The sequence below is a fragment of the Triticum aestivum genome, chromosome 2D (assembly GCF_018294505.1).
Source record: "Triticum aestivum cultivar Chinese Spring chromosome 2D, IWGSC CS RefSeq v2.1, whole genome shotgun sequence".
Taxonomy (NCBI): Eukaryota; Viridiplantae; Streptophyta; class Magnoliopsida; order Poales; family Poaceae; genus Triticum; species Triticum aestivum.
This window is the reverse complement of record NC_057799.1, coordinates 48,134,477-48,162,016: the sequence shown is the minus strand read 5'-3', so window position 1 is coordinate 48,162,016 and position 27,540 is coordinate 48,134,477. Positions and strand designations below refer to the sequence as shown.

General features: G+C 46.7%; 1 protein-coding gene across 27 annotated transcripts; it reads right to left on the bottom strand.

Annotated features, from left to right (window-relative positions):
* Window positions 1-3,696: 3,696 nt before the first annotated feature.
* LOC123051463 (probable glutamyl endopeptidase, chloroplastic) lies at window positions 3,697-12,550 on the bottom strand. 27 transcript variants are annotated; one of them, XR_006424162.1, is made up of 18 exons: window positions 12,271-12,550; window positions 11,612-11,813; window positions 11,422-11,532; window positions 11,261-11,309; window positions 11,053-11,159; window positions 10,468-10,971; window positions 9,782-9,910; window positions 9,255-9,551; window positions 8,692-9,150; window positions 8,516-8,581; window positions 8,257-8,317; window positions 7,854-8,003; window positions 7,573-7,707; window positions 7,201-7,468; window positions 6,385-6,748; window positions 5,735-5,816; window positions 4,500-5,517; window positions 3,697-4,234 (listed from the first exon to the last, which is right to left on the bottom strand). XR_006424162.1 is itself a non-coding variant. In XM_044474329.1 (15 exons), exons 1-15 carry the CDS (start codon window positions 11,830-11,832, stop codon window positions 6,683-6,685), a joined length of 2,592 nt encoding a protein of 863 aa, XP_044330264.1. In that variant the 5' UTR covers window positions 11,833-12,263; the 3' UTR covers window positions 3,751-6,682. The 27 variants fall into 27 exon arrangements, 1 of the variants encoding a protein (XP_044330264.1); XR_006424158.1 differs by having other exon boundaries at window positions 4,500-5,816; window positions 6,341-6,443; window positions 6,591-6,748; XR_006424159.1 differs by having other exon boundaries at window positions 4,500-5,816; window positions 6,385-6,443; window positions 6,591-6,748.
* Window positions 12,551-27,540: the final 14,990 nt, after the last annotated feature.

Genomic DNA, 27,540 nt, shown 5'->3' with positions numbered 1-27,540 from the left:
AAAAATTTGGACCTTGTGTTGGATTGGTGCTTAACATGCATTTTTCTATTTGTCTACCCCAGTTCATACTCCCTCCGTCTGAAAAATCTTGTCCCTCAAATGGATATATCTAGCATCAAATTAGTGCTAGATACATCCATTTGAGGAACAACTTTTTCGGACGGGGAGTACTTTATTGCTAGTATTGCTGTATATCAAATTATGGGCAAGAAAACCTTAACCAAATTTTTTGACAGAATGTTTTGTCAAAAAGTAAACAAAAATGGTGGAATCTTATTATACTACCGTGTTTTGATGGGTAGACTTGGGCTAAAACAAAATTTATGCACATTCAGTGCCGATATGGATATATGCTCAACTGGGTCTGTCCACTATTTCAATGAAGCTCTCTTATTAAAAATAACAGCAAGATGTGGCAGGCTCCAAACCTACAATTAAAATTAAATAAGCAACTTTACGGTGAAATATGAATAAGAATCTGAAGGCATTTGTAGTATAATATCTCATATTTGACAACCTGACACAAGTTCTTCATCTATTCCAGTACAAAGGCATTATGACTTTTCAATAGATAGATAAGAAAATAAGCTCACTCGACAAAAGGCAAAACCTATAAAGAACTACGATGTACTCCCTCTGATCCAAAAAAAATGTCGCGACTTTGAACTAATAAGGTTGAACTAACCTTAGTTCAAAGTTGTGACACTTTTTTCCAATCAGAGGAAGTAGTTTTTAGGGGATTTTTCCCATCGCTATTTTGGTGGGGTGAATTAAGCTTGAGCCGTTTTTGCAGAAGCCCTCCTTGTTTTACTGGTCTCCGTCTATATATTACGCACTATACAATACGATTGAATGTACATGCTCGACAACTACATACAAAAGGGTTGATGGATAACATCACCCGCTACACACTTTTCTTATGATAAAATTTGATGTCATATATGAATATATTTTGGATCTCATGTAGCTATTTAAAAATACTAACAACAAAACCCCTTTAAATTAGATATGAACTGATAGGTGGGTCTCATGAATAGTTTCACATTGTCGGTGATCTAGTGCCACAATTTGTATGATCATATTGATAACATGTCGAAGATTATAAAAATGATAATGAAACTCCTTGGATTCAACTATCTCATACAACTTTTGTGTTGATGACCTAGTTTTATGCAGCTAGTTCTATGTTCGGAAGGACTTGTATGCAGTCTTGTCTGGTAGACTCTTTACTTGAGATAAGAATACTGCCAAATATGAATTCATGGATCTCACGCAACTATTTGGAAGTACTGGTAATATAACAGTGATAATGTACTAGCCCATTCCTATTTGGGACTTCAAGTAACATCAACTAATAGGCAGTAAAGAGCTCACAAAAAAAAGCTAAGAAGTATGTAGTAACGCCAACAAAACCACTGCCATATATGAATCATGGATCTATTCAAAAGTGTTGGTAGTACAACATAACCATCTAAAGTAAATGCCAAATGATAGGCTAGTTGCATGAGAATAGTTCGACGTTGTCGGTGACTTCTATGGATGATAATATAACAAAAGATTTAGAAAATGATAATACAACGCATCGGATCATACAACACGCAAGTTCTATGTCGATGACCTAGTTTTGTATGCCGACTTCTGTGTTATGCACTATATAATACAACCGGATGCACATGTGGGACAACTATACACGGAAGAGATTATTGGCGGCATCGTGTGGTACACTCTTTACTTACGACAAAAGTACTGCCGGATATGAATTCGTGGATCTCACACAACTATTTAAAATACCGGTAACAAAAACACACCCGCTTTGATCCTATTTCCGACTAACAGGTGGGCCTCATAAAAATAGTTCCACATTGTCAGTGTCTCAGTGGCTGCTACAACTCATAGCCGAACCTTATTGTATCTACCAAAATGCCATGGGCAACTATGCATGTACGTTTGCATGATGCCAGACCAACAGGCCCTTTGTACCTTATGAGTTCACAGTGTCGTCATTCATCGAGAAGAAATCCAGCTAGGTAGCCCGCCCTAGGGTTGGTGGCACCATTGCATGTTACGTATAGACACTTCCTTTCCAAAAAAAACTATTGCTCCGTACTGTAGGCAGGTTGCTACCGATTCGATCGGAGCACCCTAGCTTCGAGCTGTCTAGCTCGTGAAAAGTTTCTGCTTGTAACTCTTTTCACAGGTTTTAGATTATTTATTTATTTTTGCATGGAATTCAGAGCGAGAAGAACACATAAATATTCCAAAGATAGATAAGATATCTTTGCCATATTTATGTGTTGTTCCTGCTCTGAAATATCTGTTTAAATGGATTGCGGAACTTGTCTTATTTATGTTGCTTTGATAGCCCCTATATGTTTAGGCTGCTTCTTTTTATGCGCACTAAAAGTGGAGCTTTTCAACGATGTTGCGTTATCTTATAATCCTAAGTTCTTAACCATTGTGGATTTCCAAAATTGTCTCCTATGCAAAAAGGGAAATCTACTACGCAACAAAAAGGATCTCCTACACACCCAAGTGAAAAGCAAGCTGATGCTAAATTTTTTTCTTATTACTTCAATATGAAATCAATCATCCCAAAAGAACAATTTAGCCGATGGATGGATTCTTAGGATACATTCCAAATGCATCAATTACAGTAATGTGCATTAGTGGGAAGCAGGGCAAGTTCATGCCGCAATAAGTTCCTACTACTAAAAAGGTTACAACACACACACGATGACAATGTCGCCATAATTAGGATCATGGTGACATTGGGAATCTCTTGGTGCCGACAGGACCAGTAGTATTAAAGTGGACCAAACCCCAGACCGCACAGCAGCCCTACACTACTACTACTACTCCAAAAAGAGTGATCGCCAAAATATGGAACACAAGACTGTTAAAGTTACAGTGCAAATATGCAGCAAAACATACCTTTTTTTTCTCTAGGCTTGCTGCTGCTGTAAAGCTGGCCGGCTGAATATATGCGTCACAAGGCTTTAATTATGTGATTGCCACCTGAAAGGGCTGCAGTGCAGCGTGATCTACGTCTATAGTGAGAGCTTGGACTTTGCCAAAGGTGCTTGCTAGCCACATCGATCTAATTCGGCACCGTTTGTTTTTAAAACAAATCTTTGATCTGGTATCAACGTCGATTATAGAATGTCAAACTGGCACTACGTGGGTACGTCGACGCGGGAAAATCCCGGTTCCTGTAAGTGGAAATGTTTCTTTTTACTCAAGGGATGAATTGGAATTTTCAGTACGCAGCACATATATAGTAAATAAATGCGAAAAAGAATTGTTCCTTTTCCTCTGACAAGATCGCACCCGAGTGATTTTGCTCTCAGCGCGTATATGCTCACATATCTGAAGTTCTGAAATCAATCTGATCTCCTCTCTTTTATTCTTTTAGAATCACTCAGATCCTATTAAGTTTAATGTACTGGGATACTGGCCATCTCTTAGCTGTTTACAACAAATGAGCTTATTTCTCACTCAGTTCTGAGAAAATAACCCTGCTGTGACTGTAAACGCCATACCTGAACGAAATTCATAACCCTACCACATCAACCTGGTCTGGGTATCCAAATTTCAGGAAATGCCAAACTACTAAGGATACATGTGAATGAAATTAACAGTACAAATAGATTGAGTGACAGAAGATGTCAAAATGTCTCAGTTTCAGGCTAATAATAATACAGTGCCAGTGAAGGCAACGGGCAACTACCCTGGCCGGCTGTGAGTCGCTGATTTGGCAAAAAACAATCTCATACCACAATAGTCAAGCGAGGTACCAAATGATATGATCTACTACCTTTTATTATGGCAGTGATTGGTCTGAATCAAACAGGAGGCTACAAATCAAGGCGAAAACGCGACAACTCGGGGTGAAATTTGCGTGCCCCGGGAGCTTTCTGAATTCCAGCACCTACCGGTCTACGGTTGCTTTCTCGGTCGCTTGCTTGCTGCTGCGTTTCCCCGTCTTCTCGCCGCCTCTCCTTTTGCTTGCCACTGTAAGACAGTAACAGCCATCGGATGTGCAAGTGGTTGCTCCTAGGCCTGGCCTGCCTTCTTGGCCTTTGGGAATCATTGGAAGGCACCCAAAAAAGACAGGTACTAAAGGTGCCCATGAGAACCATTTAGGATTGTTGACTTTGCGCACACACACGAAATGGGCCAATCATTCCGATACTTCTCCCAGACATCGTCACAGCCGTTCGCTCGCACCCCCTGACTGAAAACACCCCGAATGGAGCCTTTAGACGAAAGGAACGAAACAGAGGCAAATATTCTGTATTGATCAGAGCCGGTCAGTGTGACTTTCGGCGATGAATGGGGTGCGTGGACAGCTCTAGCTCAGATGAAGGCATTGTATTCCGGAGAACAAGATAAGGGCAACATACAGAGCCCTACGCTGGATGAGGCTATGACAGTTACTGTTCAGCCTTCTGCTGTGACCTGATAAAATTCTACACTCACCAAGTTGTAAGGAAACGTACCAGAATGGTATGGGTGTTGCTTGTATGGACAGAACAGCTAGAGAGGCTTGTGGCCTGCACAAGTCTTGCAAGACTATGACACGGAGATGTTTCTGACATCTCGTAGAATTCAGACCACCATTTGTCTTTTCTCCTGCAAAAAAATTGATGTGGTTGTACATGGTCTAAAAATGTGTGCTTGGATTTGATTCCCTGACAACGACGACCTACATTAAAATGCTATCAAAAAATCTTGCCCCTGCAAATATAGCGCGTGTAGAGCACGCGCACGCGTCTACGTACGTTTATGTCATGAGTGTGACGTGCATGTGGTGTGTTCATCCACACAATCTCTTAAAAAAATAATTGACCCATAGTGATACACCTATGCAAGTATATATACTGATGAATTTTCCTCTACAATGTTAAAATGAAGTGGTGAATGAAACTTGAATTGCAGGTTAAAGAGGAGTCGAAATTCAGTGCAGAATAATAGTATTGCCAGCAAGGTAATACTGAACTACTTTGTGCTCACAGTTGCTTTGGTCAGCATCTATGTCACTTCTTTGATCTGAGCACAGATGAAGCAATTCTCCTACCTAGGCTCCTAGCTAGCCTTCTGAATCAGCATGGTAGTATTGTCAAAGTGGATAGAGTTCATTATCCAAAATTCTCTTCTATAAATTGGTCCTTTAATGTGTCCAACATACTTTACATTATTTTACTTTCTTTAATGAATGGACAGAGCCCTTGGCCCCGTGGTTTTCTTCGATAATAAATAAATCATGTCATATTTCTTGAATGCCAAAAAAGAAGCGTCATTAATAAGACTACATCCAAAGTTTTAATCTGATTTAAAAAATTGTCATTTACCACAAGGAAATGTTTGCCTGATGATTGACGCTAGTTGTAGTTAGACCAAAGTATGCTGTCTTGTTCGTCCTAATGTTGATGACCAAATCATGTCCTTGTGCATATGATGAAGCTAGACCTGACTTAGTCTATGATGTTATCCAAGATGATCTTGTTTGATTAAAACCTGGGTGTATCACAATCACAAAGCCAACAAAATAAGTTTTATTTGCTAGGCATCATGAACAGAAGCTCACATGGTAGAACAGTCTTTGTATCTGTTTATAACTATTTACAGATGATGGGGACCGTATAATTGACCTTCCCGTTGCTTTGTTTTGTTATATCCAACAATAGTCTCACTCACCCTTTGTTTTGTTATATCCAACAATAGTCTCACTCACCCCGTATAATAACGTCTCCTTTTTTTTTGGTAGAGGATTGTCAGGTAAGAAAATGTTCAGTGCTTCCAAGTTTATTTCAGCCCTAACAATAAAAAACAATTGAGTGCAATCAGTTAGAGATGAGACACATTCACTTTAAGCTTTCACTGTCGAAGGAAGTCAAAAGAATAAAATAAGTTCAGATGTTAAATCCCATTTTGTGACACATTTATTTTTCCTTCCATGTTTTTAGAGGATTTCTTTGCTAGTACCCTTATCATCTTGTGTGGTGTGAAGAGAGGACTTTGTGAAGGCCAATAGGAGCAATTTAATCTGAACGGAATATGTAACAGAAACACCAAGCATCTATCCAAAGCAAACAAGATACGCTGGTGGTAAGGTGAGGACATATTATTCTACAGACATCAGTTTACTGAAGCAATTTCTCTGATTCCTTCTTGCGATTTCTGATATGGTTATGCTTAATTCGAGATACCCATCGTATAGAACCTTACAACTGTTCACTGTTTTGCAATTTTACCAGTAAAAAGAGGTTAGAATCGCATCGATTCGTGCCTCAGATACAGAGCATATGTGCAGAATGAGTTTAGGAACGAACATAATGACCTCACTGAAGCACCATTGGTTAACATGATGGGATCGAATTTTACCCTCGTTATGCTTCATCATAATTGGAATTGTAGTGTTGGTGTCTTCAGGCCTTAAATTTCTGTACTAGCAAAGCTTCATAATATAACACTTTGATATGATGACGTGACATTCAAGAAAGGAACTCCAAAGAAGATATCAACTTGAGAAGCAGACAACAAGTACATATATAGCAACGGTGTTTATTGGCATGTATGAATATGATTACCGAGTCTCGCGTTACAAGAGTCAAGAATGATATGGAAACAGAGCAGTGAATGAAGTGATACTCTTCTGTGTGCACATGGAAACACATCAATATCATTGTGAGTTATCTTTAAAGTTTCCTACACCGATATAATCCAAGGCCATTAGTATCAGCTTGCTCTGCAAAGGAACATACCATCAAATTCATGACTTAAGAATAAACAAGAATTTCAGATCAAATTTAGTAGGGAAGCACTCGTTAAAGTGTATTTGAGTCTCAAGCTCAGCAACTCAGATAGATTAATAAAGAAGTGTGTCGTGATCTATAAACATGAACTTCGGAAAGAAAACTTGTCCCTCGCAAAAGGAAAAAAAAAACTCCTGTCCCACCAGTCACAAGAACACGAATTTTAACTATTACTCCCTCCGTTCGGAATTACTTGTCTTGGAAATGAATGTATCTAGAACTAAAATACGTCTAGATACATCCATTTCTGCGACAAGTAATTCCGAACGGAGGGAGTACCATACTAAAGAATCAAGGAAGCACCGAAATTAAGATATCTAATAATTCAGCTACATACTAGTTGCAGTATCACACAAGGACAACTCAATTGCACAGAAAGGCTTACCAGACTAGATATCTTGGTGAAGTTTAATGTTAAAGCTTCACATGCTGGTGCACCATCAACATGTGATTGTGTTGTCTCACCGCTCACCACTGAATTTGATCAGGGTGCTGCTAGAATTACTTGCACAATATTTCTGTAGCCATCTATCAGTCTCCCAAATTACATGCATAACGCTTTCCCTTGCAGCATATCGGTGCCCCTCGAATGGGAGAACTACAAGACGGCATGGCACCCCATGCCCTTTCAAAGCATCATAAAATTGACTTGACTGCAGAAGTATCGCAATATTTCAGTCCTAGATAGTAGTAACTACAACTTTAGGACAAACAAGACATTCAGAACCCATAATACCCCTGAAGCTACTGTTGCTACCTGCATTGCTGTTGTTACTTTGCTGTCTTCTTCTCCATGTATCAGTAGAATTGGTTTCTTGATTTTGTTAGCTATCATGAAAGGGCTCATCTTAATATAGGTATCGGTAGCTTCCCAGAGCGTCCTCACCTCTTTCTGCAAGCAAAAGATATGGAGAAATCAACAGAGACAAGTCCACCTGAAAGCATGTTGTGCAGTGGTGTCTAGAGGGAGTCCACCTGGGACAGGTGACACAACATTTGAGTTATGTTCCTTCCTTAAATGAATGGGCAGAGCTGAACCTGAAAGCCAAATGGAGTCGGTGTCCTGTTGTAGGCTCCAGAGCGAGCGATTCCGCAGCAGAAAAGATGAGGTGCATGTGCCAAGAGGTTAGCAGTCATAAATGCACCATATGAATGACCGCCCACAGCAATTTTGTCAGGGTGAGCAACCTGAAGAACAGGACAAATTTATATAATCAAAGGTCTCGAGAGTAATGCGTTGAATTACACTGTGCATGACTGGATTATACAGATTTTAGGTTCTATGAATGTGTTCCCTTTTTCCAGTGCTTAGGTACTTAACCTCGAAGCATGACTAATCCAAAAGAAGGGTAAGAAGAAAATACAGGGAAACATAAACGCATGAAGATGGGCATGCAAATCTGAAACTATCTGCATAAAACAAAGTAAGAGACAATCTTACCCCTCTTCTTACAATCTCATTTACCGCTGCTTCCGCACTAGCAATCAGCTGCTCTATGTACCTAGAAAAGCAATAAATCACCCGTCTAAGTGAGCATCATATCTAGTTATCTCATGACAACAATAAGGTCTATTTCAACTTGATGACTATGTGTTTAATGTAGCAGTATGTGAGTACACTGTTTTTATGAAGTAGCAGCCCTAGAAGTTAAAGGACAGGAAAGTGAATAAAAAAATTAGCTGAATAGGTAGAACACCACCTGTCATTCGCCTCCTGATCTCCTTCACCAATTATAGGGATTGTCGGGTCAGCCAAAACAGCAAACCTGTAAGATAAGATGTAGCATAAAGATAAATAAAAAAATATTTTCCAAATGACGGGGCATTAAATTACAAAAATTATGCATCAAAAAATGAAGTAAGAAGAAGATAGTACCCTCTAGCTAACCAAAGAAGAGGAAAACTGTTGTTAATGCGTGCAAATTTATTGGGTGAACGACGGACTTGCCCAGCAGCCTCTCTGCTTTTAAAGTCTCCAGGATAAGACCAAATCAAGCATGCAAGAGGCCCGTCTTTCGATGGATTATAGCCTGGAGGCAGATATAATGTAGCAGTAAGTTTAACACCATCATCTCGCTCGTATCTGATTATTTCTCTCTGCAATGATGCCAGCTGAGGATATGGATGGGGATAACTTGTAATCTGGACTTGCTTCTTATCAGGCCAGATACTAACATAATATTGGGCAGCTTCGCTTCTTGACTCTTTCGATATGAGAAATTTTAGTTCATTTAGCTGGATTTCACATTTTGGATGGTATGACATCAGTGCAAGAGCAGATTCATAGTACTTGTCTACACTACTTTCCCATATCCGCTCTTTCGCTCCCGTAGTTCTGTAAAAAAGCAAGTTGAGCCCCATGTTATGTTAACAGATTCAAACAATCACAACAGTGGAAATAAGAGGTGGAGCAGAAATGATTGAAGGAGATCAGCATACATGTTTAAGAGATCAAGAAAAGGGACGCTTCCTTTTGGTGTGGCACCCTGTCCCTTCATTAGGATATAGGTCCCTTCATAGTTTGTCTTAATTTTTGCAATGACAAGGGTGCCTGCAGGAGTTCTGCACATCATTGGAGAGCCTGGACTCGAGTAAGCATCTTCAGAAGATCTATCAAATAATAATCGTGGGCTAAGATCATTGCAATCAGGAGAGATGATCCATGTTCTTGTTCTGCATGTCTTGTGCCAATATTCATATGCCAGTGCATGCAATCCATAGCACCAAGAGATCCTTCTGCAGATTTGACAAAAACATGAGTTGTAGTCTAGCAGCATAGACATGGGCAGCTGGAGAAAGTAGGTGTGAGTATTTTAAGTGCAAGATCAAAAACAATTAGGCTATTTTCTTTTTACAAGCTACAGTTTCAATGCCAAAATTAAAATCTATCTTCTCCATGAAGCTAAAGTAGTGCTTCAATTGTAACATCATGAGAAGAAAGTGTTATCCCCGCAGTAGTTCAATACCTATACCGAAGGTCAAGTTTAAGCAGGACATGAGGTTTCTCGCCATTTAAAGGCTCAGCAGGTTCCATGTAAACTATATCACGTGGTGAGACTTCAACGTTTGCATCTCCTCCATCTTGTGCCTCCACCCTTGGAAAATATCAGATGTGATTTAAGAACATAACACTGGTCCTCTGTTATAGTTAAGCATGCGTGTCTACATGTGTGGTGTAAACAACTAATGAATCAGGGATTATCATTAGTATAGTGATTGCCTTTCTACAAAAAGAAACCACATCACATACAATTAGGCCATGATTGAGGTCGGAAGGCAAAATGTTGTTCACAAATGTTTCACTCTCTTACTAATTCCTAACTAATTTGAGGTTGGCTATCGCAGGTAACTTCTGACTAGTAAACCAAATCTAGAAGTAACTAATTTCATCCCTGATCTTAGAAGGATTTCATCAAGTGCATAAATAATGTAAGCGACAAATTTGGACTGTCTATAAGAATAAGACAACTGCATAAATAAGCGAAGACATAACCACCAAGTGCGACAAAGAGGCATAACTTCACTGGAACTAAAAATACCACAGGAATGAGTTTACCTAGTATTTGCTTATCAGAACTGAACATAGTATCATTTTTTAACACAAACTGCATTTGTGCATCATGAATTAAAAGACTAAGCCTCTGTGACTCACCAATATAAGGTTGAAGGCATGTCAGGCCTCCACCTGATTAAACGTTTTCCCCTACGGACGCTGTTGGCTGCAATTGGAATATTTTCAGCAAGGGGTAGATCACAAAGTTCGCGGACAAATCTACCATGAACTGTCCACAACTCAACCTTCTTGGGAAACCTTTTATACGAGACTATAGAAGAATATGGCTTGTGAACACAGGTGAGCATCAAGTACTTTTCATCTGGTGAAGGATTAAGGAAAGTATATATAGCAGGGGAAGCTACTGGTTTCACTATCCCATCCAACGAAACCAGTACTAACTGAGAGGTTGCATAGTAATCGAACAATTCTTCCTCATGCAAATCTTTCAGCATTTCTTTTGTGGCTCTCATCTGAATGACATTGTTCTGCTCATTGGAGCGAATCCTTGGACCAAAAGGAACCAATGGCTTCTTCGGAGAATCACCACGTGATGAAGGAATAATGCAGACCAACAGGGTAGAATGATCCACCCACACAAATCTGTATAAGATGAGTGTTAATTTCTGAGAGAAACAAAGAACAGAAAGACGGTTCACCTGAAAAAACCCAAAAGGCACTCACAGCTCAAAAATAGCATTCAGTCTTATGTCTGTTTGTCTGAAAAGTGGCCGAGCTTCTCCAGATTCTGCATTAGCAACCCACAATGCTAAATTGCTGTCACTGCCCGCCTACACAAGGCATGAAATGCATCAAATAGACAACAGAATCAGCAACCTAATATCCCCTCAAAGGGTGCTCCCATTTCATATCTAAAGCATCAGCTAATCACCTCATCTTCATAACGCACAGTGAAGGCCACATTCTGACCATCTGGTGACCTGAAATTCAGAAAGATACAAGAGGAAGTAGTTGAGAAAAAGGGACGACACACCATAATCCGGCTGTATGCTACAAGAGACACACTGAAGAGTGTTCAGAAAAAAAAAATACCATGTTACAAAATTAATTTTTGCAGCATCTGGATATCCATGGACCACTTTCTCTGGACCCAAACTTCCATCATCCATCAGCAAATGGATACTAATCCCAGTATAAAAGGACCTAGAAATCAGCCAACTGTTAACTATAGGAAGGTTACGACCGCATATTATCCTGAAACGATAAAAGTTATGGTACTTACATTCGACTCCTCATGTTACAACTGGAATCGATCCGTATGCCAGCAAGTATTTTATCAGGTTTTGCGAGCTCGGACAATGGAGGCATAGCTCTACGTTTCAGGAACATGATCCTATCTCGGCGAGGAGAGAGATGGTAGCTGGCATTCGGTGGCACATCCACAATCTCCTGGATTTCCTTTGGAGGGAGACGATATCCTGACACTGCAGGTAGACGTATCATCGACAAACTGGACTACGGTTCTGCTAATTATACAAAAGTTAAAGCGCCCTTGGCTAAATCTTCCATTTTCTTCAGAACTGAGGCTGGAGTGGACAGTATGAGCAGATTCGTTTTGATGGGTGAAGCACATTTAACTCTGAAGTCTGAACCAGCATTTCCTTAATAAGATTAAAACAAATGAAAAGGCAAAAGCAGTATGTTTCCTGGCTAAACTACAGAAGATTAACAACTCTGTTCCCCTAAGATCACAAAGCATCTGAAATTCCAGTCATTCCCACGATTAATCAAGGAGATCCGACGAGCTGAGCTAACTGAATATTATCAGAACAAACAGGTCAGGCGACTAAAATTCAGCACGCGAAACAGGCGAATCTCCGACCACTACAAGACACCCGGATAGAATCCCCGCCCGATACTAATCAAGTGAAGCACAGGCACCTGCGTCGTCGTCCTGCGCGACAGGGCCGGGCAGGGAACCGGCGGCGCGCATCGCCGAGAAGCCGATGGGATTGGCATGGCCCCTGTAAGGCAGGAGGCGCAGGCGCGGGCGCGGGCGCCGACGGGACGGAGTGGAGGAAGATGATGCGGCGGTGGAATTGGCACAGGCGAAGCATAGGCGCGGGCCTAACCTCCGAGGCAGCATAGGGGAAGGCCCTCACGGTAGGGTGCCTGCCCTGCTCAGTGTTCGTGCTGTGAGCCAGTGGCTTGTGTTTGATGAACTGACTTTTTGTGGTGTGACGTTAGAGCATCTCCAGCCGTTGGGCCCCCCGCCGGCTCGTAAAATCGCCGCCTGGGGCCGACCGGCGCTAAAATCGGCCTGGGGTTCCCAGCTGCCGGCCCCAGGATCGCCCCTCAGAAGGCGTCTTTAATATTTTTAAAAAAGAAATTCGGCTAAAATTCGGCAAACGGGACAAAGATTGGGCTAAAATTCGGCGAACATGACATTACTTAGCCGACTTAAATAGTTTTTTACATAGGAAACTGAAATACTTAAAAAAACAAAGGCCGCAACTACAGGCCGAAGAACGCGCTGAGCGCCGTCGCCGCCATCGCCGTTGTCCTCGTTGTCCTTCTCCTCCTTCACGCGGCCACCCTTGCTGGACCTCTGCCTGGGGTCGCCCTGGCGGACCAGTGGCGGCGCGTCGTCGTCGCTGTCGTCGTCGAGAACGACGACGCCTCCCTCGTCGCGGCCACGGCGCCTAGCGGCGATCTCCTCTAGGGCGCGTCACTGGCACTCCAGCTCCGTCCGCGCCCAGTCTTCGCGCGCCCACTTCAAGGCCACCGCGTCGGAGAGCCCCGGCTCCGTCTTCACGGCAGCGAGCCCTGGCTATGTCTTCACGGAGGCGAGCCCGGGCTCCGTCTTCACGGCGGCGGCGAGTCCTGGCTCTGTCTTCGGCTTGACGAAGCGGGGAGGAGTCGAGGAGGAGGCGTGCCCGCCCTCGTTAATGACGATGCCGGCGCACCCGCGGCGTCTCCGCGGGCTCGGCCTTGACGCTGAACAGCGCCGGCGACCCGGAGGAGTGTGAGGAGGAGCGGGAGGAGGAGGAAGAAGAGGACACCGTCCTCCTCGGCATCCATTGGCCGCCGCTCCGGACCGGGGCGGCAGGGTACGTCAATGGCAGGTCGTTGCCGCCCTCGAGGTGTCGGAGAATGGCGTAGAGCGTGCGGCCGGGGGCGCCCCACCACAGGCGGCGGCCCTCGCTGTTATTGGTCCCCCGCACCACCGGCGCGTTGTTGGTGGAGGCCAGCCGCTGCGCCTGCCGGTGCTAGAAGTACGCCGCCCACGCCTCGTGGTTGCCGGCGGCGTACTGCGGGAGGGCCCGCTGCTCCTCTGTCAGCGACGCCCGTACGCGGTCGACCTCGTCGGCGAAGTAGTCAGCGCGCACGGCGTCGTCGGGAAGCGGGGGGATGGGGACGCCACCGGCGCTGAGCTTCCACCGCCCCGGCGCGCGCATGTCGAGAGGCGTCGGGATGTTCGCCTCGAACAACAAGTGAGCTTCCCACTCGTGCAACGAGCGGCGGCCGAAGCCATTGGCCGCCGCCCCATCGCCGGGGAAACGATCGCCCATCGTCACGGGGAGAGAGGGGAGGAATGTCGGCGGCGGCTGCGCACGGGGAGAGAGGCAGAGCTTGGCCGCTGTGGGTGGTGTGTGGTCACAAGCGAGGGGGAGGCGTTGCTTTATAGCGGCCGGGGGGTGGGCGCCGTGTGTACGCGTGGCGGGAGGGGGGCGTCGCCGCGTCGCCCGTGAGGAATCAATGGAAGGCTGACCGGCGGCATCCTTGGCATTGATTCCCCGCAGGAAACCGAGGCGTTGTGAGGACGACGAGGCGAGTGTCACTGACTCGGCGGGCCCGCAGTTCTTTCGCGCCAAAATCGCTTGCCCCGGCGACCCCGGGTGCCCCCAGCGCGCCGGGTTTGGCCTAGGTCCACCGGCGCCAGTTTCGGCCCAAACCGGCGAAAAACATGCTCCTGGGGGCGCGACTGGGCTGATTTTTGGGCGTCAGCGCTGAAAAATCGCCTCGGGGGGCCTGTTGGGGGCGCGGCTAGATGCTCTTACTTCTTTGGGGAACACTTGTGTTCATCCGGCAGATCTATCCGCTCACGTTGACCGCCTCCTGGCCGTCAGATCTGTTATTGATCAGACGATCGGGAGCCAACCTCCGCTATTTCACTTTTCTGTAACTTGACACGTGTTTCAGAAGCATTTTCGTTCCTGCAACTTGACACGCGTTTTAGAAGCGTTTTCGCAATCTGGCCCTTGTTGCAGACAACGTCGTTACCAAGACTCTTTTGAAACGTTCTCCCTGTTGCGAGAAAGATTTCTGCAACATGAGTGATGTTGCAAAACTTTCTTTCATAGCGATAAAAAAATTCCGCAACATTAACTCCGTTGCAGAACAACTTCTGCAACAATTGGGCATAAGCCACAGCGGGACGCGTCGAGCGTGTGTGCGTGCGCTTTAGGTCGTCAGTGGCCGTGTCCAGCCAGTGTCTAGGCATAGTTTGGCCACTGTCCAGGCAAGGTCCGACCTGTGTATGGTCTGGCCATGGTCTGGGGTGTGTCCGACTAGTGCACAGGGTGCGTGCGTGTGTGGCCAGTCTGTTGGCAAACGTGGGGGGGTGCGTGAGTGGATTTGTTGCGGGCTCTACGCGACCGGGATGTGTGCGTGCGTGTCGGGGGCGTGGGCTGGACCGAGTGCTCCGCGTAGATGGGGACATGGGTTAGTGCACTGGGCGTGTCCATGGTATAAAGCCTCCTGTGTGCGTTGTAACTGCTGTGCCGGAGTTTGAGCTCGGGGAAAGAAAAGGCCGTACGTGCGGTTGGGCGTTCGAGCGCTAGAAATCACCGAGTCCACTGTGTGCTCCCTTCTTCCTCCCTTCATCTTCTTCCTTGTGTCGTTTGAGCGCAGTGGAGAGAGAAAGAGAGGGCTACGGGGTGAGAGAGAGAGCTAGGGTAGGAGCTTCGGTTCCAACAATTGGTATCAGAGCTCGGTTTCGGAGGTGGACGCCGGCGGCCATGGCGCTCGTGCCGCACGGTGGCGGCGGCGGCTCGTACTTGATGCCGGTCCCGCCGCTGACCACGACGAGCTACACCTCCTGGGTGATCAAGGTGGAGGTTCTCCTTGATGCCCAGGGGTTGTGGGGGGTGGTTGCTCCGGCGGAGGGCGCAACGATCGATGCCGGCAAGAGCAAGATGGCGCAGGCGATGCTCCTCGGGGCACTGTCGGAGGAGGTGTTGCTGCCGGTGTCGACGAAGCCCACCGCGAAGGAGGTATGCGAATCCCTCAAGGTGCTCTTCGTCGGTGCCGATCGGGTGCGCGCGGCCCGGCTCACGTCGCTACGCGGCGAGTTCGAGCGGCTGCGGATGGCGGACGGCGACGATCTGGACAGCTACGCCGGGAAGCTCGGGGCCATGACGGCGCGCTATGCAGGTCTGGGGGCGGTGCTCGACGATGCGGCGTTCGGGAAGAAGATGCTGGACACGGTGTCGGACCGCTTGTACCCCGCCGTCGCCGGAATTGAACAGTTCTGTGACGTGGAAACGATGGCACTCGAGGAGGCTTTGGGGCGGCTCAAGGCGTTCGAGGAACGGACCCGACATCGTGGGCAGGATGGCGACAGGCGCGACAACGAGGAGCTGTTGCCGACTGTGGCACAGTGGGTGGCTCGGCAGCGACAGTGATACGTCTCCAACGTATCTATAATTTATGAACTATTCATGACATGTTTACAATAGTTTTATATGATTTTGGTATGATTTGATTAGAACTAACCCGGACTGACGTTGTTTTCAGCAGAACGACCGTGGTGTTTTTTTTGTGCAGAAATAAAAGTTCTCAGAATGCGCTGAAAATCAACGGAGAATTTTTCTGGAAAATATAAAAAATAATGGAACAAAGAGTTACTGGAGGGGAGTCCCGTGGGCCCCACGAGGGTGGATGGCGCGCCCACTCCCCTGGGGCGCGCCCCTGTGCCTCGTGGACTTCCCGTGGGGCCCCTGACTTGTTATCGACGCCAACCTCTCCTATAAATGCCCAAACCTCCAGAAAATAACCTAGATCGGAAGTTCCACCGCTGCAAGCCTTTGTAGCCATGAGAAATCAATCTAGGCCCTCTCTGGCACCCTGTCGGAGGGGGCCATCATCACCGGAGGCCATGGAGGAGGATCCCGGAGGGGCCATCATCGCCATGAAGGCCAAGGACCAGAGGGAGAACCTCTCCCCATCTAGGGGGGAGGCCATGGAGGAGGAAGCACAAGGGGGAGAACCTCTCCTCCTCTCTCTCGGTGGCGCCGGAGTGCCATCGGGAGGGGAATCATCGCCGCGGTGATCATCTTCATCAACATCACCATCCTCATCTCTTTTACGCGGTCCACTCTCCCGCACCCCGCTGTAATCCCTACTTGAACATGGTGCTTTATGCCACATATTATGATCCAATGATGTGTTGCCATCCTATGATGTTTTGAGTAGATATCCTTTGTCCTTGGGTTGATTGATGATCTAGATTGGTATGAGTTGTATGTTTTATTTTGGTGCTGTCCTATTATGCCCTCCGTGTCACGCAAGCATGAGGGATTCCCGCTGTAGGGTGTTGCAATACGTTCATGATTCGCTTATAGTGGGTTGCTTGAGTGACAGAAGCATAAACCCGAGTAAGGGGGTTGTTGCGTATGGGATAAAGGGAATTTGATGCTTTAATGCTATGGTTAGGTTTTACCTTAATGATGTTTAGTAGTTGCGGATGCTTGCTGGAGTTCCAATCATAAGTGCATATGATCCAAGGAGAGAAAGTATGTTAGCTTTGTTGGTGAACGTAGTAATTTCAAAAAAATTCCTACGCACACGCAAGATCATGGTGATGCATAGCAACGAGAGGGAAGAGTGTTGTCCACGTACCCTCGTAGATCGAAAGCGGAAGCGTTATGACAACGCGGTTGATGTAGTCGTACGTCTTCACGATCGACCGATCCTAGTACCGAAAGTACGGCACCTCCGCGATCTGCACACGTTCGGCTCGGTGACGTCCCACGAACTCACGATCCAGCAGAGCGTCGAGGGAGAGCTTCGTCAGCACGACGGCGTGATGATGGTGATGATGAAGCTACCGGTGCAGGGCTTCGCCTAAGCACTACGACGATATGACCGAGGTGGATTATGGTGGAGGGGGGCACCGCACACGGCTAAGAGATCAATGATCAACTTGTGTGTCTATGGGGTGCCCCCCTCCCCCGTATATAAAGGAGTGGAGGAGGGGAAAGGGCCGGCCTCCTAGGCGCGCCCAAGGGGGGAGTCCTACTCCCGGTGGGAGTAGGATTCCCCCTTTCCCTTGTTGGAGTAGGAGAGAAGGAAGGGGGAGAGAGAGGGAAGGAAAGGGGGGCCGGCCCCCCACCCAATTCGGATTGGGCTAGGGGGCACGCCCTCCACCTTCGCCTTCGTCTCCTCTATTCCACTAAGGCCCAATAAGGCCCATATACTCCCCGGGGGGTTCCGATAACCTCTCGATACTCTGGTAAATGCGCAAACTCATTCGGAACCATTCCGATGTCCAAACATAGGCTTCCAATATATCGTTCTTTACATCTCGACCATTTCGAGACTCCTCGTCATGTCCGTGATCATATTCGGGACTTCGAAGTACCTTCGATACATCAAAACACATAAACTCATAATACCGATTGTCACCGAACGTTAAGCGTGCGGACCCTACGGGTTCGAGAACTATGTAGACATGACCGAGACTCATCTCCGGTCAATAACCAATAGCGGAACCTGGATGCTCATGTTGGTTCCTACATATTCTACGAATATCTTTATCGGTCAAACCACATAACAACATACGTTGTTCCCTTTGTCATCAGTATGTTACTTGCCCGAGATCCGATCGTCGGTATCTTAATACCTAGTTCAATCTCGTTACCGGCAAGTCTCTTTACTCGTTCCATAATGCATCATCCCGCAACTAACTCATTAGTCACATTGCTTGCAAGGCGTATAGTGATGTGCATTACCGAGAGGGCCCAGAGATACCTCTCCGACAATCGGAGTCACAAATCCTAATCTCGATCTATGCCAACTCAACAAGTTCCATTGGAGACACCTGTAGAGCACCTTTATAATCACCCATTTATGTTGTCACATTTGGTAGAACACAAAGTGTTCCTCCGGTATTCGGGAGTTGCATAATCTCATAGTCATAGGAACATGTATAAGTCATGAAGAAAGCGATAGCAATATACTAAACGATCAAGTGCTAAGCCAACGGGATGGGTCAAGTCAATCACATCATTCTCTAATGATGTGATCCCGTTAATCAAATGACAACTCATGTCTATGGCTAGGAAACTTAACCATCTTTGATTGAACGAGCTAGTCAAGTAGAGGCATACTAGTGACACTGTGTTTGTCTATGTATTCGCACATGTACTAAGTTTCCGGTTAATACAATTCTAGCATGAATAATAAACATTTATCATGATATAAGGAAATATAAATAACAACTTTATTATTGCCTCTAGGGCATATTTCCTTCAAGCTTATGCCTCTCCCTCATACGAAATTGCAATAGTGATTACCGGTCTTGTTAACAATTGCCTAGGATAATTCCGCACACCGACCCATCATTATTCCACACTCGCTATTTATAATATTTAGTAATATATTCTAACTTTATGATAACAGCACCTACTTTTATGTTTTAGCTCTCCGATATCATGCAAAGTTATCCTCTTCATACCCACAACGTAGTTTTATTTCTCGTTTCTAGTTGGAAGCAAATGTTCGGTGTACGTAGAGTCGTATCAATGGCAGATAGGACTTGAGAGAATATTGATCTTACCTTTAGCTCCTTGTGGGTTCGACACTCCATACTTATCACTTCCACCTTTGGGAATTGCTACGATGATTCCCTGCACTTGGGAATTATCAAGCTCTTTTCTGGCGCCGTTGCCGGGGAGCAATAGCGTGGGGTTGATATTCTCGTGTGTGCTTGTTTGCTTTCTTCACTAAGTAGATTTTCTTTTTCCTTTTTGTTTATGTTTAGTTGTGGGTGAAACATACAAAAAAATGTAAAAGAATGAAAATACAAAAAAATTACTTGCCTCTCATGCCTAAAAAGTTTTTCAATAAGAGAAGTGATTGAAAAGTTATGCATTGGAGAAGTGAGGGTCGACCTTGAACACTTGTGTTCATGCTCATGGAAACAATGTAAAAAAATTCATGGAAGCTTCTCTGAAAATAATTATCCCCTTGTATATATCCATTTTATTATAAAAATAATGTGCCAAGCTTCGGTTTTAAGATGATTAGATTGCTTGTTTACTATGTGCAGTACAAAAAACAGAAACTTTGGCTATAGCGCGTGAATTTACATTTTTTTACTAGAAAGTCAAATGGGTCTGAAACTTTTTGCACATTACTTCTGTTGAATTTTTTTAAATTTTCATAATTTGTTTAGAATTTTTTGGAGTTACAGAAGTTTACTAAACTTCCAGATTACTACAGACTGTCCTGTTTTTGACAGATTCTGTTTTCTATGTGTTGATCGCTTATTTTGATGAATCTATGGGTAGTATCGGGGGGTATGAACCATGGAGAAGTTGGAATACAGTAGATAAAGTGCTAATATGAAATTGGAATGAGTTTGCAGCAGTACCTAAAGGTAGTGATTTGCTCTAGTATACTAACGGATCTCACAAAGTTTTTGTTAAGTTTTTGTGGATGAAGTGTTCGAAGAACGAGGAGTTACCGATGTGAGAAGAATAAAGAGAGGCAAGAGTTCAAGCTTGGAGATGCCCAAGGCTCCCCAAGTAAATATTCCAAGGATACTCAAGAATCTAAGCTTGGGGATGCCCCGGTTGGCATCCCATCTTTCTTCTTCAACAATTATCGGTACACCTTGGTTTTTGTTTTGTTCACACTACTGGAATCCACTTATTTGCCATCTGCCACCTCTTTGCCGTCCGCTGGCTGACGGCAAAGAAGGTCTTTGCCGTCAGCCACAAGAAAACAGACGGCAAAGATGCGGCTGATGGCAAACGAAGTCTTTGCCATCAGCCAGTTCTTTGCCGTCTACTGACTGACGGCAAAGAATCTTTGCCGTCCGCTAGCAGACGGCAAAGAGGTGGGTGGGTCCAGTTATTGTTTAACCAACTCAAGCCCACCGGCCCCACCTCTTTGCCGACCGCAAGCGGACGGCAAAGAAACTTTGCCGACCGTTGGCGGACGGCAAAGAGGCGGCTACGTTAACGGCCATCCCGCCCCGTCTCTTCTCCCCACTCTCTCATTCGTCCCCACCACACCCGCGCCGCCGCCGCCGACCCCGCCCACACCAGCCCGTGCCGCCGCCCCACACCCCTCCCCTGTGGCGCCCCGACCTCCACCGCACCGCACCCTCGCCGCCTCTTCCGCATCGCCCCGCCCACACCAGCCCGTGCCGCCGCCGACCCCGTCCGGCGTAGCCGGCCTCCCCGCCACCCCGCACCCCTCCCCAACCTCCATCGCGGCCCCGCCGCTCCTTCCACGTCGGCCAGCCGCGCCGCGGCCGTCCAGTCCCTGTACCGCCGCGCCCGTCCCCGCCCCCGACCCCCGACCAACCGCCGCTGCCGCTGCAGCCGCGGGTCGACCGCCCCCCGAGGAGCGCCGCCCATCGCTGCCCCTCCCCTCCCCATCGCTGCACCGCCTCGCTGCCGCCCCGTCGCCGCCCCCTCCCCGACCCGTCGCCGCCCCCCACGGTGAGCCCCTGCCATTTCTTTTCTGTTTTTTTGTTTTTCTTTTCTGTTTAGATAAGGTTTTTTAGTTTAAGTTTTTTCAGTTTAGAATTAATTAGTTTAGGTTATTTAGTTTAATTAGTTTAGGTTTAATTAGTTTAAATAGTTTAGTTTTAATTAGTTTAGGTTTTTAGTTTAGGTTTAGGTTAAGTAGAAGGGGGAAGAAGAAGAAGAAGAAGAAGAAGAGGAGGAGGAGGAGGAGGAGGAGAAAGAAGAAGAAGAAGAAGAAGAAGAAGAAGAAGAAGAAGAAGAAGAAGAAGAAGAAGAAGAAGAAGAAGAAGAAGAAGAAGAAGAAGAGGAGGAGGAGGAGGAGGAGGAGGAGAAGAAGACGGGGGATGAGAAGAAGTAGAAGAATGAGAAGAAGTAGAAGTAGTAGAAGAATGAGAAGACCCCCTGACCCCCTGACCCCCTGACCCCCAACCCCGACACCACACCCCGACACCCGACCCCGACTCCACCCCGACACCTGAGCCCCTGACCCCCTGACCCCGACACGACACCCCGACCCCCCGACCCCGAAACAGCACCCCGACCCCGACACGGCACCCCGACACCGACACGACACCCCGACCCCCGACACGACACCCCCGACACCCCGACCCCGAGACCCCGACCCCGACCCCGACACCCCGACCCCGAGCCTGACCCGACACCCCGACCCCGACACCGACACGGCACCCCGACCCCGACCCGACACCCCGACCCCGAGACCCCGACCCCGACACGGCACCCCGAGACCGACACGACACCCCGACCCCCGACACCTCCCGAAAAGGTGTTCTTTGGCCTTCCAGAAGCCGACGGGGTCATATATTTGTGAATTATTAGTTAGGTCATATATCTTTCGATTTTGTTATGAAAAACATCGTATATAATTGTGTTGATCGGGTAGTTTTAAATGTGCAGTTGTTTCATCGCTGCGAGGTTTGGTGTTCGACGACCTCGCCGTGCGTTTGACGAGCTCTGCCCCTTCGTTCGTGGGTGAGCACAAATGACATGTCCTCCTCCCCCATTAATTATTTGATCTATTCCGATGAAACTTGATAGCTAGCTATATATGTGTCTTGAATCATCAGTATGCGTAACCAATATGTGTCTCCCGTTCGAAAGCGTCATAGTTATAAATATGCATGCATTTGCATATTTATAACCTTGATTCTTTCGAATTGTCCAACGCTATCCATGGACAGCCCGAGTATGTTTAGATTGGGTTCGTTTTCCCATATGCTTTGCTCCGGATCCGACGCATAAATTTCGTCAGTGCCTCCCCTGTTGTTCTCCGGGTACACATCCTCTCTGTTTATTGCAGAGACGTGTATCAGGAGAACAGCGGGGAGGTGCTGCCGAAATTTTGCGTAGGATCCGGAGCATAGCATGGGAAAATGAACCCAATCTAAACATATTCGGGTGGGATTAGGACCTATCATTACCTATTAGAGTGTAGGTTGCATGGACGTAATAAAATTGACAAAGTAGATCAACTGATGAATATATACATGGTGAATTTTTTATATATATATATATGTTGTGTGTCTAGTAGCTCTGAAAGTCAAGATGAGTGATCGTGCGTGGATGTACACCGGTCACACTGGTCAGAACAAATGGAGCACTGAATGGTTCACAAAAACCAAGGGGTTTGTGCGAGCCGCATTTGCAAATGGCCAGAGGAAAACCTGGTGCCCCTGTTTACGGTGCGGCAATTGGGAAAAGAGGACAGAGGCTGAAATGGGCAAACACCTGCAGAAGAGTGGTTTTACGCCCGATTATACGGTGTGGACATTTCATGGTGAGTCTGCCCAACGTGACCGAGCTGAGGTGGATCGTCGTCGCACCGACGAGCATGGTACCGGGATGGAAAACATGGTGCAAGACTTTGATGATGCTCGGGATTCGGACGAGGAGATGGAGGAATCTGCAAAGGCCTTCAATGAAATGTTGGAGTCTTCAAAACGTCCGCTCCATGAGCACACTGAGCTTTGTCAGTTGGATGCCATCTCACAAGTAATGGCTCTGAAGGCTCAGTTCAACTTGGGCAGAGAATGCTACGATGCAATGATGACAGTATTTGGACGCTTTCTACCCAAAGGCCATGTAATGCCTGCAAACCTGTACCAGTCGGACAAAATCCTCCGTGCACTGAAGATGCCCTATGATAAGATACATGCTTGTGAGAAAGGATGTGTCTTGTTTAGGCTTGACTATGCGGACTTGAACTATTGTCCCATTTGCAAGTCTTCCAGGTATGTTGTGGTAGACAACGGTATGGGTGAGAAGACACAGACCAAAATCCCCGTTAGTGTTCTTCGGTATATGCCAATCGTACCAAGACTTCAACGTCTTTTCATGGTCGAAGAGACGGCCAGACAGATGACATGGCATAAAACGGGCAAAAGAACCGAACTAGATGCAGATGAGAATCTGATGATTGTACACACATCGGATGGTGTTGCGTGGAAAAAGTTTGATGAATTACATGGTGACAAAGCGGCAGATCCGAGGCATCCTCGAGTCGGCATCAGCACGGATGGGTTCAGTGTGTTTGGTATGACGGCAGCCCAATACAGTTCTTGGCCCGTATTTGTCTTTCCACTCAATCTCCCCCCCGGACAGATTATGCAAAGAAAGAACATTTTCCTGACGTTGATAATTCCAGGGCCCAACTATCCGGGGAAAAATATGAATGTGTACATGCAACCGCTTAAGGACGAATTGCAAGAAGCCTGGGATAATGGGTTCAAGACATACGATGCCTATAGCAAACGGAACTTCATAATGCGTGTCTGGTACATGTACTCGACGCATGACTTGCCGGCGTATGCGCTATTCGTTGGCTGGTGTGTGCATGGAAGGTTCCCGTGCCCCACATGCAAGGGAGCTCTTGAGTTTCGTTGGCTTCAGGCCGGTCGCAAGTTTTCTTGCTTCGACATGCATAGACAGTTCCTGAATCCTCGCCATAAGTTCAGGAAAGACAAGAAGAACTTCATCAGAGGTAGAGTTGTCAAAAACTCTGCACCACCTGCATTGACAGGCCAACAGACCCTGGATCAGTTAAACGCTCTCGAGCCAGATCCAGAGCGTCCAGGGTACTTCAAGGGGTATAATTCTAAGCACGCCTGGACTCACAAAACATGCTTATGGGATCTGCCTTACTTCAAAGACCTCCTTTGCCCACACAACATCGACGTGATGCACACTGAGAAGAATATCGCCGAGGCACTTTTTGGTACATTGTTCGGCATAGATGGGAAGTCAAAGGATAATACTAAGGCTGGAGTCGATCTGGAGGCGCTATGTGATAGGCCGTTATGAAACATGAAAGAACCGAAAGGAAAGCAGAACTGGACGAAGCCAAAGGCATGGTCCAATCTTGGAAGGCCAGCTATGAGGGAAATTATCTTGTGGGTGAAAATGCAGTTGATGTTCCCCGATGGGTATGCAGCGAATCTACAGAGGGGAGCCAGTCTTGATAAATTGAAGATATTTGGTCTCAAGAGTCGTGATTGGCACATATGGATTGAGCGGGTAATGCCGGTGATGTTTCGTGGCTTCATCCCTGAGGATGAATGGCTAGTACTGGCAGAACTCAGCTATTTCTTTCGTGTTCTTTGTGCGAAAGAACTATCGCCTGGCGTGCTAGAAGAAATGGAAGAGTTGGCGCCGGAGTTGATCTGCAAGTTAGAGAAGATCTTTCCACCGGGCTTCTTTAATCCAATGCAACATTTGATTTTGCATCTCCCGACTGAGGCAAGATTGGGGGGGCCCGTGCAAAATCGTTGGTGCTACCCAACTGAGAGGATGTAGAAGACGCTTCGACAAAAATGTAAAAATAAACGTAGAATTGAAGCATCGATGGCTGAGGCATTCATCACTGAGGAGGCGGCAAACTTCGTGACAGCACACTACGAAGCCAAAAATCGTCATTTGCATAATCCGAAGCCTCGGTACAATGCTGACGACCCTAAAAAGGGTGGATCCAACCTCAGCCTATTCAAAGGGAATCTCGCACCAGCCAGTGTTTCAAATCCAGTATCTTTGGATAACGAACAATGGCGGACCATTTCGTTGTATATCTTCAACAACCTGATAGAAGTGCGGCCGTACATCGAGTAAGTTCTCGGTACATAGTTTCACAACTTCTATTTCCTTTGAACTGCTCTTATTCCTGGATATTTCATACAGTCGATACGTCGCCTTATTGTCGTATGGAGCGGTGATCCAAAAGGATTCTGTCGAAGAGTATGAGCTTCTCGCAAAGCAAGGAGGCGGCTATCCCGGTTTCATCTCTTGGTTCAAACAAACGGTAATTTCTATTAGACTTGTAGGCTAATTTGTAGGCGGCTATCCCGGTTTCATTCGCTAATTTGTGCGTAATGCAACAATCCTTTCATATTAAACTTGTAGGCTAATTCAGAGTCTATGGACGCCGAATTGAGACAAGTCGCTAATGGTTTTGACTATAAGGTCCATTCATTTGACAAATACGACATCAACGGGTATCGCTTTCGTACCTATGGCAAAGAGCTATCTATGGCCGACCGAAAGTCTACAAATTGTTGTGTATCTGCTATCGGCGAAGGAGGTACCGAGTATTAAGGGAGAGTTGAAGCAATTTATGAACTTCTATTCTATGGTGAAAACCCACCGAATGTCGTAGTCTTCAAATGTTATTGGTTTCAGCCGAAGGAGACTAGAAGGACTCATGAACATATAGGGCTAGTTGAAATCAACCAAAGCACCCATTTAGATGTTCCTGATGTCTATATTACGGCTCAACAGGCGACCCAAGTATTCTATCTACCGTGGGCCTGCCAAGCTAATCCAAATCTGAAAGGTTGGGATGTCGTTTATGAAGTGCCGCCACGTGCTAGACTATCTCCCCCAAAGGAAGAGGATTATGAACCTCACATTAACCCAGACACATATGAAGGAGAATTCTTCCAAGAGACACGTCTTTCCAAAAAGCGTTTCAAGAACCGCTATACTTCACCCCAAAACATTGAAGTAGACAGCGACAGTGAATCCGACATCACCCCAGAGGAGGAACAAGAAGAGCCGGAACAAGAAGAGGTTACTGCTGCGGATGACCTGTCATTGCTTGACCGATTACGTCAAGGTGGCCTTCCACATGTTGATGCCACTGAACCCTATGAGCCCGTCATTGATTATAGTGATGATGATGATTATGCATTTATTGATGATACTGATTGAGATTATTAGTAGTGTCAGGTATTAAATTTTTTAATGTTGTACTTGATGATGATACACTTAAGTGATACACATATTATTATTCATGTCAGTCTTTTTTTATGTTGTACTAATTTCGTTTACTGTTTGTCATGGCAGGTGTTGAAAGATGGTGGGCGCTGGTCGGGAGCGCGCCAAGGCCCCTTCTTCGTCGGCGCGTGGTCTGAGGTCTTCGATTCCAGACGCACCTCTCCGCCGAGCGTTGCTGGACAGTATGTCCACACCGCCGGGCCCTTCTTCGTCGACCGCGGTGCCCAGCAGGGGACGAGGTAGGAAGAGAGGAGGTGGGGCACGTGGTCGCGGGAGAGGAGGTAGGGTGACTGCTACGGCGCCTTCCTCGCCGCCACCCCCAGCTGTTTCACCCGAGCACGTGACTGCTAGGGTGGACTCGTCCGAGGAGGAGGCTACACGGACTCCGGTCCACGAGCCTCCGATCCACGGGTCTTGGGCCCACGAGCCTCGGGTCGACTGGCCTTCGGCCCACGAGACCCCGGAGGAGCACACGTCCGGATGGGGTACCTGGCCGGATCAGCCCGAGGAGCCGAGTGGCCATGCTGATGATGGCGGGGAGCCGACTGATCTTGAGGAGGAGGGTGGCACCGTCTACCAGCGTGGTGCTACACGGCTCCCGTCCGTGCCGGCGACCCGCGAGCAGAGGTGGTTGATTTTCCCTGATGGGGAGAGGTACGTAAGTGCATTTAATATTTTTGTACCTTCTGCATTCACGTTTCTTCAAATAACTAATGCGTTGGCCTTGTCATGCTGCAGGGGTTGGGACCACCATCATAGTGTCCGCCGGCCCAACTCCGTCCTTGGAGTTCTTTGCCGGCAAAACTTCCCAGGGTTTGTCACGTTGCCTGGTGAGGGTCGGCTTCCAGAGCTTGGGTTGAGCTGGGAGCACTACGTGGCTGCCCCGGCCCCGCCGGATGTCATTATCGACGGTGTCGTGTGCGACACGAGGGCAGACATGGTGATCAGGACGTTCTGTGTAATTTCTCCTTTACACATTTCAAAATCTTCAACTAGCTAGTTATTAATTGTACTAATCAATATTGTCTCATTTGATTGAAGACATTCTACAGGTGTGAGGAGGGATACGAGGAGGACGCGGCAAATGTTATCCAGAACGTCTGCAAGCGCCTACTCCAGAACTTACGGCACGAGGCTCGGGTGCAGGCTGTTCGAGACTACTACG